At 47.9% G+C, this 9,745-nt stretch overlaps 1 protein-coding gene across 1 annotated transcript; it reads right to left on the minus strand.

Moving 5' to 3' along the window:
- Positions 1–359: 359 nt before the first annotated feature.
- On the minus strand, positions 360–9,393 carry LOC123181728 (chlorophyll synthase, chloroplastic). Its single transcript, XM_044594051.1, has 15 exons — positions 9,143–9,393; positions 9,005–9,055; positions 8,810–8,898; positions 8,362–8,449; positions 7,490–7,575; positions 7,289–7,375; positions 3,101–3,166; positions 2,934–3,017; positions 2,760–2,821; positions 2,021–2,096; positions 1,877–1,939; positions 1,723–1,804; positions 1,341–1,417; positions 879–926; positions 360–762 (listed from the first exon to the last, which is right to left on the minus strand). Exons 1-15 carry the CDS (start codon positions 9,252–9,254, stop codon positions 700–702), a joined length of 1,134 nt encoding a protein of 377 aa, XP_044449986.1. The 5' UTR covers positions 9,255–9,393; the 3' UTR covers positions 360–699.
- Positions 9,394–9,745: the final 352 nt, after the last annotated feature.

Genomic DNA, 9,745 nt, shown 5'->3' on the forward strand with positions numbered 1-9,745 from the left:
CGACTACCTCCCAAGCTTCACCGTCGCAACGGCGGAGCCCGAGCACACAGATCCACCACGTGGATGCCGCCGCCGTTGGATCATCCTTGCTTAAACAGACTGGATTCCAGATCCATTCATAACTATAGGACCGATCGCCTTGTCAGAGTAGGATATGAAGAAACTCCCTTCAGCACGCCATAGCGGTCGCCAAAGTAGCTTAGCTTTAAGCCAGAGTAGCTTAGTTTTTTAGGCCAGCGTGCCATAACGGGCATATTGCTGCAAGTACAAGACGTACGTATTATGCCGCCCTGCCAGCACAAGACAACAGTATATTGTGCAGCCCTTTTTTTTCCATTTTCTCATGAATGATGCTCCTCTGGAACGGAAGGAAAGGCTTTATCGAAATGCACTTTACAGGAGAAACAATCTGATGTGTTAAAAAAAAGGAGAAACAATCTGATCATAAACAGTAACGTACCGTACCGTATCATCCAAAATTACGTTGTACAGCCAACTGATAACATCACAAACAAACAACCTGGCACTGTGCACCTACGGTCTACGCGCACTAGAGGCAAGGCAGCAGAAGGAAAGAGCCACCGCCTAATGTTTCCATCTTCAGCATTCAGGGGGGCGTTCTTGATGTTGTTGCTGCAGATTTATTCCACTATCTGTGTTGTACAAAATGCCCCCTCATCCAAAGCAGAGGTCCGTCCGTCAGTGGCTGGTCGCCAGGGCAGTAACCAGCAGGCCGAAGACGAAGAACGGTTGCGCGCTCGCCTGCGTTAAGCACGATAAGATGGCAGCGCATGGATGCTTGCAGTTCTGGCAGAGGCCGTGGATGCTGATTGGAGAGAAAGAAAAATGATGCATGGGGAGACAACGACCGCACGCACCTGGTATTTGACGTCGTACTTCACGGGGTCCTTCAGGAAGTACTGGAACTGCTCCATGGAATCAAGGATTAGAATGTACACAACGTAAGTGGCAACAGTCAGTGTTTTCTTTTCATGTTTATTACTCTTTCCGTTCACGAATCGGATATTTCGATATGGACTACATAAGGACTTGAAATGAGTGAACAAACACACTAAAACCTGTCTATATACATCCGATTCAGAGAAAAGTCTGACAACCGGGAACTCTTGTTCGGCCCAACAAAAACAGAGGGAGTAAGAGCTAAAGGACAGTCTGACAAGCCTTGCAGATAAAGCTGTTGTTCATAATATAAGTCATCTAAATGATTTCCACTTGTTTCATTTGATCGTGTGAATAGGAAATTCTGGGGGAGTGGGAACATCTGAAATACAAAACGAGAAATGATTATATCCAAGGTCCAAAAAGATTGGTCAGCTCACCTGCAAGATCACCTGGGGAATTGTCAGTCCAACTAGTGCCAGGGCATAATACAGCTTACCGGTGCTCAGGAGGTAGGCTGAAAATGGGTTACAAGATTAGGGCAAGTTCCCAACATAAATTCAGGATAGATAGATAGATAAATAGTAGATAGCGAATGAACGTAAGTTTCCTGTGCTCCCTAATTTATACCGGCAGATTGTAGTACAATTCAGGCACTCTTGTTAGTCGCATAAATCCATGAACTACTCTGTTATATGTTTGTTTTTTGTCAAGTTTGGGTTGCATACTACGTGTTCCACGTGGCCACTCAATTATATGTTAAGCAAATGGCTTAATAGTAAGCCTTGAAGGAAGAAAGAAATTAAAATTTTGTATCTTTACCTGCAACAGATAATTGAGTGATGTCGATTGCTCCAACACATATCCATTTTGCAGTTTCCATACCAAAGGCAACAGGGAGTGACTACAAAAGGTAAACTGATAAACAGATATGCTTTGACAATAAACCTACAATACAGACAGAAAGAATAATAACCTGAAGTCCCAGAGTTCTATCCCCCTCGATACTCTTAAAATCATTTACGATAGCGATCCCTAGCTACAAAGCCAGGAAAAACAGTCAGCGATCATGATGGTATACAGGATGCAAACAATCAAACAGATCATGAAATATAAATACCCCAGCTATGCTGTACAAAGTAGTTAGGACAACAATATCAGGAGTAAGAGTTCCAAATAACGCCTGGCCAGCCCACCTGCACAAAAGATATAAGGATTTTACGGTACCTTAGTAGAGTAACTCTGATCCTTGAATCCTAATATGGAATTATCTTCCCTATTATTCCTCAAGGTATTTTATACATTTTAACACAAACTAATTAAGTCCCAACAGAATTCACAAATTCCCACCCGACAGCTCAGCACTGAGCTTCAGGCCACACCTGTACTTCTGATGGGAAGTGGAAGTGTCGTCTATGTTGGAGCCAAGTAAATTGGCTCCTGCACATGCCGCGTGGTATTGATAAATGCGATTAGATAACTTCGGTAGTCAATCACCAAACTACCAAGTGCGAACTGGTTACCGACATGCAGTTCCTCAGTCATGGGCTAGGGTTCTGATGTTTGGAAAGTGAGTTTTTTTTTTCTTGAGAAGAGGAAAGTGACAGTTGTGATGGGACTGAATGCAATATGTTACCACTAACAAAATATAATCCATTCTACTTGGTATTGTAGTCTGATAAAATCCAAACTAATTTGTCCGTTACATTGAAAATGATAGACAGTCCACAATAATTAGTGGCTACCACAAAAGAGCGGGGAAAAAAGATGCATCTTGTTGCATATAGTATAGGTGACATCCAACAGAACATTATCCTCTTAATCAACATGAAAATAAAGATTCACAGCTTTGATCCTACCAGGGCAAGCCAATGTAACTCGCACCAAGAGCAAAGTTTCCTATCCAACCATTCTGCTTGAGCTGAAATGAGGAATAATAAGACATGGACATTTTTTATCAAAGAGTTCACAACACACAGTGTACTATGCTAAAAACAAGATGCAGAGTGCATAGAACACAAGTACTGAAGTACCTTGAGAGGTGGCGCTGAATATATGTAAGAAAGCAAGGATCCACCCAGAGCAAGGTAGAAAATGATAGGAAAATCATGCCCTGCCTGAAATGAAACTAGAGAATAAGCAAAGAAGGAACGTATCTTCAACCTCTTAGTGTACCAAAGCAAGTCTTGTTGTGACTTACCCATACGTCTAACAAAGCACCCAACCCAAGACCTGCTAACAATAATACCCAGATCTGAGTAATTACCTGGATCAAATCATCATCATTAGTAAGACAGGTCAATTCTCAGTGGACATCTGACATCAGCCTTTAGAATAGGATCGGACGATCGGAGGCTTGTCATTATTAAGAAGCCAATTTTGTTTGAAACATTCTACAGAAGTGGTAGGAGCTAGGGCCCTACCGGATCTAGGGCGTAGGTTGTAGGGGAAGGAGGGGGAAGGACGAGGGCTGGTGCGCGGCGGCCGGCGGCGTGGCGCCGTCCTTGCGACGGAAGCAGCGGCGGCGAAGGCAGGAGGCGGCTAGGGTTTAGGTCTCCCGGCTCCCTAAGGGAAGCCGAGCAAATTATGATTGCTTCTTGCTTGATTAGATTGATACATCTCCTCTCCTTATATAGAGAGGTTTACTTGACTCCTAAGCAAACGATCCTAATACGATAAGATAATTGGGCTAAGCCCCTAATTAAGATACTTGGGCCATAACCCACTGGGCTAAGCCCCTATGCCGGTCATAACACTTCTCCCCGCCTGCACAAACAGCTCGTCCTCGAGCTGTAAGGTGGGGAAGCGCTTGCTGAACTCCTCGAGGTGATCAACCAGCGTCAAACACCTTCGCAACAGCTGGGGCGGCAAGGTCGGCGGCGACGGCGTCCTCTGGAATGTAGTTTGCAACCTCCAGGTAGAAGAGTCGCGGGCAGGCGTGGCCGGGCGTGTAGGGCTCGTCGCAGTTGAAGCACAACCCTTGGCGGCGACGCTCGAGTAGCTCGGCCGAGGTGAGCCGGCGGAACGGGCGCGCCGCGGTCGCGGCGAGGGGTGCCGGGGAAGCCTGAACAGGCCGACACGGAGCAGGATCTGGCCAGGGTAGCGACCCAGTAGCCCGGGACGGTGACTCCTGCTGGACGGCCACCGCGCGGCGCTCAAACGCGCGGGCGTAGTACATGGCCGTCTGGATATCCTGGGGTCCCTGAAGCTCCACGTCCACGCGGATGTGATCCGGAAGTCCACCGACAAAGAGGTTGGCCGGCTGCTGCGCCGTCACGCCCGACGCGTGGCATGCCAGGGCCTGGAAACGGTCGGCGAAGTCCTGAACCGTGGAGGTGAAGGGAAGGCAGCCTAGCTCCGCCAGGCGGCTCCCGCGGATCGGGGGCCCAAAACGAAGTAGGCAGAGCTCGCGGAAGCGCTCCCAAGGGGGCATGCTGCCCTTGTCCTGCTCGAGGGCGTAGTACCAGGTCTGGGCTGCACCGCAGAGGTGGTAGGATGCCAGCCAAGTGCGCTCCGACGCGAGCGTGCGCTGTCCACGGAAAAACTGCTCACACTGGTTGAGCCAGTTAAGCTGGTCCTCCGTGCCGTCATAAGTGGCGAAGTCGATCTTGGCGAACCGTGGCGGCGTCTGGGTCGGCGCGCCATGGCCGACCGGCTCGGCGGTGCGGAGCAGTGATGATGACGGCGCCCGGTCAACGGTGGGGAGACCGTCATAGGCCCCCGCGGAGCCGGGCGAGGCCCCAGACTGCAGCGTGGGTACCGGTGGGTTCCCGGCCTCCGTGTAAACTGGCGGTGGCGACGTCCCGGTTAGCCAGGCCGGGATCTGGGACGGTGACGGCGGAAACCGGACCTGCTGGATCGGGAGGTCTCCCGGTGTGGACTGGCCCAGTCCGGAGCTGGGCGGCGGCGGTGGGAGCTGGACCGGCGCGGGCGGCGCGGCTGCGGCACGGGCCACTGCGGCCAGGACGGCACTGGGGCGGGCGGCGGCTGGAACGACGGATGGGCCCCGGCGATCGCCGCAGGTACCGAGGACCAGGGCAGGTGCAACAGCGGCGGAGGCGGCCCGCTGGGGTGCCCCGCCTGGAACGGCGGCAGCGGTGGCCCGCCCATTGCAGGCGCGCCCTGGGACGGCCACGGCAGCGCGGGGTGGCCGTAGGCGGGGTAGTCGCAGCCGGCGGAGGTGCGGGCGGCCCGGCCAGGTACCGATGGATGCCCTGGACGTCCGTCACGAGATCCCGCAAGATGCTGGTGACTTCTTCCGGCGTGAAAACGGCGGTTGTCGGCGCAGCGGAGGTGACCGGGGCCGGCGGCGTTGGGGACCCGGCAGTGGTCATCGGGGCGGGGCTGATGATGGGCAGCGGCGGCGTGGGTGTTGATGACGACATGATCGAACCTGAGTCTCTGGATACCAAATTGGTAGGAGCTAGGGCCCTACCGGATCTAGGGCGTAGGTTGTAGGGGAAGGAGGGGGAAGGACGAGGGCTGGTGCGCGGCGGCCGGCGGCGTGGCGCCGTCCTTGCGACGGAAGCAGCGGCGGCGAAGGCAGGAGGCGGCTAGGGTTTAGGTCTCCCGGCTCCCTAAGGGAAGCCGAGCAAATTATGATTGCTTCTTGCTTGATTAGATTGATACATCTCCTCTCCTTATATAGAGAGGTTTACTTGACTCCTAAGCAAACGATCCTAATACGATAAGATAATTGGGCTAAGCCCCTAATTAAGATACATGGGCCATAACCCACTGGGCTAAGCCCCTATGCCGGTCATAACAAGAAGACTGTAGCAATACATACTCTTCATCATCTCATAAGAAAACAAATCCCCTTGGATAAAAATGCAATTCAAAAATGGGGTTCCAAACAGTAAAAGGGCAAAAGGGCAGCCCGGTGCATGTAGCTCCCACTTGCGCAGGGTCCGGGGAAGGGTCCGACCACTTTGGGTCGTACACAGCCTTTCCCTACATTTCTGCAAGAGGCTGTTTCCACGACTCAAACCCGTGACCTCATGGTCACGAGGCAACAGATTTAAAGCTGCGCCAAGGCTCCCCTTCACAAAGCAGTAACGGGCAGCCCGGTGCACGTAGCTCCCGCATGCGCAGGGTCCGGGGAAGGGTCCGACCACTTTGGTTGTGACAGCATCCTAAGAGTACATGTGAAATAATAAGACAGAGGAATAATAAGACATGGACATTTTATTCATCCATCATCACTGGATTGATGTCTTTTATTCATGTAGCATCCTAAGAATTGATGTCTTTTATTCATGCATCATCACTGGATAATAGGGCAGATGAAAAGGGTCAACTTATAACATAAATATGCTTACAATATTTATTGGAAAAAAATAGAAACAAGTACATGTGAAATCGAATGAGAAAAAGGACATATAGACACAGATAACTAAACATCTTGTAAGCATGTGGCTGTGACAGCAATATACTTGAGATGTTTGCTTAACAGTTATAGAAGTCATACGTGCATTCTCTAACATAAACTTTTTTTTTGGAAAGGAAATACTAGGATATTCTACAGTGGTTGTTTTATGAAAAAGAAAGGAGAAACAATATGACACATTGCTCAAAAGATAATATTTTCATAGTCGAGATAAACTTTGCAATGCATCTATGATGCAGCGTCCGGGGATAACAAAAGCCTCCATTGTCTAAATTTTTATTGCTAAAAAGATAAGAAACCAACGAGTTTGTTTTATGCATGTAGAATATACTTACAGAGGCATATTGGATTTTGCCCAAGGATCAATCACATCAAAAACCACCAACACATGTGCACAAAAATCTCTTCATCAGGCACGTATTGTGCCTCTCTTCTTTTTATTTATTTCCCAATCCAGAATACAATCTCACAGCCCTTGAGCACGTACATATGAGACCAAAGCTAGCTAAAGCTAGACCTACTCAACTTAGGACACTTAGCAGTTAGCACAACTCGGACTCGAATTACTGAGTCCTGACCAGCACGTAGACCTATACTCATATCCGACTCAACTAGCACCAAGGTATGGAAAATCGGAAACCAACTCCAACACATGGCCGTAAAAAACTGTCCTAATTAGAACTAACTCAATCCTAATCGGACTGGCATTACTTAGACTTACAGCAAGCAAACACAAACCTGATTACAATTCAACCGGACTGCATTAGAGGCAATATTGTTTCCACCAAAGCATGCATACACATGTCCAGTAATCGATGATATGATGACAGATATATTAATTTGTGTTTCCGGGACTTAAATATTTTTTCATTGCTAAAATAAAATGTGGTGACAAATAAACCTACAAAGTGGTCAACAGTTTATTAAAGTCGTGAAACTAAACAAAATTCTAATTAGCAGTTGCCATGGAATAAATCTCACTCCCCGAGACGGTCATACCTCATTTTCTGATATAGCTCCTGAAGGAATAGGACGATAAGGCTCATTAATAGCGTCGATGTCTCGGTCATACCAGTCATTAATTGTCTACAAGCAATAATTTTTGAAGCTGACATATTCTTTCATACAAATAGTTTTCCATGAAACATATGTGAGATTACAAAATATGAATAGAGCAAACACGATGAATCTGAAGTAAACCTGCGTGTATCCTGTAAGACATGGACCAGACATTAACATGCAAACAATAGATTTTGCAACATCTTCAGCTGTCCAGTGGAAATTTCCTACAGCATGAGAAGTTCAAATAAGCATAACAGTTGCATTGTACACCAAGAGGAACAACATTCATTAGCACAGAAGCCATAATGGTATTGTATTTTCATCCTAAACCCTAGAAGTTCTAGACGTCTAACAAGAGGGGAAAATAGTATTGTTGAGTTGCCATGTGTTGTTTTGTTGCAGAAACGGGGTGAAGTTTCCTGTGTAGTCAATCAATATTCAATTCTTTGGTCCACTTCAAAATAAATATATGGGACCAAGGATAGTGAGAAAGACACTGTAGGCCCACAGAGCATATCGACACCATTGCAAGCCAGCACAACTTAAATCGCCAGGTTACAGATGACTAGCAAATCTAAGGCCTCCTTTGGTTCAGAGGAATCTTGTAGGAATTTCATAGGATAGGATTTCTATAGGAAAAATTCCTTTAGAGCCCTATGGTTTGTGGGAATGGAATCCTATTCCTACGGAGGAATTCTTCCTATCCTCCACATTTCATAGGAAAATAAACATTAACCTAGACTCAACGGAAAATATCCTATGATGTGAATCAAAGGGCATCTCCTTTCCTATTCCTACTCATAGGATTTGAGATACATGTCATCCCATTTCCTATGACTTTCCTATTCCTATGATTTTCCTACCCTATGAACCAAAGGAGGCCTAAGGAATGTGGCAAAATGTAACAACGGTGCATCGCATATGAAAAAATATAGCTGTCTAACTCCAACTCCACTTAAGTATAAACTATTCATGTACAGATAGAAACCATAATAGTCGATAAAGCATACCAGAGGCAGCTGCTCCACAAAGCACACCCCAGACAAGCGGAGGCCATGTCACCGGCTTAGTAAGTTGAAGACGGATCTTCCATATGTTCTATATATGCAGCATGATAAAGAGGGGGTTAATGAGCAAATTATCATTTCTAGTCCCTACACAAAAATAGCTAGATAGTGATTAGTTTAAGCACAAAGCTAGTATACAAAAGCCATGCTCTCATGACACCATAAGCCGCAACTCCATAAAACATACCCCACAAAAAGTGGAAATTCATAAATTTCAGCATCCACAGCCAGACACTTTACATCTGCTATATACAGTCCGACATTGGCTGCATGCTGAATCCCGAATTCAACGCATGCCTGACCAACCAGCCAACTGACAAACGACTCCGATTTGGATTCATAAATATATTGCGATGAGAAACCAGTTCATGGGAGCAGATTAACGACTCACGTCTTCTTGCTTGGCGCCCTTGATTCCGAGCAGCTGGTTGAAGCTGGACCCCGCCGCCGGCGCCTTCTCCGGGACCTTCGGCTTCGTTGCTACCGTGCCCAACACAGTAAAACAAATCACACGTCAGAACTTCAGCCGAAACGCCCAGGAATCAATCACAGAACAAGCTGAACTTCAAAACGAACGGGCCCGCACTTTCTTTAGCGTCGGCGTCGGCCGCGCAGACCACCGGGAACGGCCGCCGCCCTGCGAACGGAACTCACGTGCGTCAGCACAACACGCGGCAGCATACATACACAGTAAAGCAATAGGCCAGAGAGGAAGAGGGTATACGGCTGAGGGTTAGAGAAGGAGGCGGCAGGGAGAGGAAGCGGAGAGGGGGGCGGAAGGCGGCGGAGGAGGAAGATGTGGCGGCGGCGGCGGCGAGGAAGTGGGAGGTGGCCATGGGGAAGTGGGGAAGAGGAGACGGCCACTAGCTGCTTGGAGTGGACAGTGAGAAGTGGGAGGGGGAGGATAACGCCGGCGCAGTTCGTGCCTGTTGGCCGGCTTTTGCCCGCCCAAGCCTAGAATTGGAATGGTTCCGGGAATGGATTTAACTTAACTATACGATACCGAATTTATTTATTTTGAAACTTATACGATACCGAATTGGATTTACAGTTTCGTGTAGAATATTAAGTCAGTCCTTATGATTTACATTATGTAATAAATGTTTGCGTAAACAAAAAATGTTAGGGCATCTTCGACCCTCGAACCATGTGCATTCGTCCGGACGCATTCTGTCATCCAATGCAATAACCTATCAGTCTACAGAACGGTCCAAACATCCGTTTCCCCAAATCGGAAGGGCACTGGGGCTTTGCTTGAGTCCAGATCACCGCCATTTAGGATTTCGACACCTTTGATAATAGGGGGTCAATTGTAGCCTTTTCATAA

The sequence above is a fragment of the Triticum aestivum genome, chromosome 1D, assembly GCF_018294505.1.
Source record: "Triticum aestivum cultivar Chinese Spring chromosome 1D, IWGSC CS RefSeq v2.1, whole genome shotgun sequence".
Taxonomy (NCBI): Eukaryota; Viridiplantae; Streptophyta; class Magnoliopsida; order Poales; family Poaceae; genus Triticum; species Triticum aestivum.

What these genes read in the sequence shown, in the direction of transcription:
- LOC123181728 (XM_044594051.1), bottom strand. Translation starts at nt 9,254, where the DNA reads ATGGCCACCTCCCACTTCCTCGCCGCCGCCGCCGCCACATCTTCCTCC. An exon ending in CGACGCCGACGCTAAAGAAA is followed by an intron (nt 8,899 to 9,004) that starts GTGCGGGCCCGT and finishes TGGGCACGGTAG; the next exon opens with CAACGAAGCCGAAGGTCCCG. An exon ending in AGTACGACGTCAAATACCAG is followed by an intron (nt 763 to 878) that starts GTGCGTGCGGTC and finishes TGCTTAACGCAG; the next exon opens with GCGAGCGCGCAACCGTTCTT.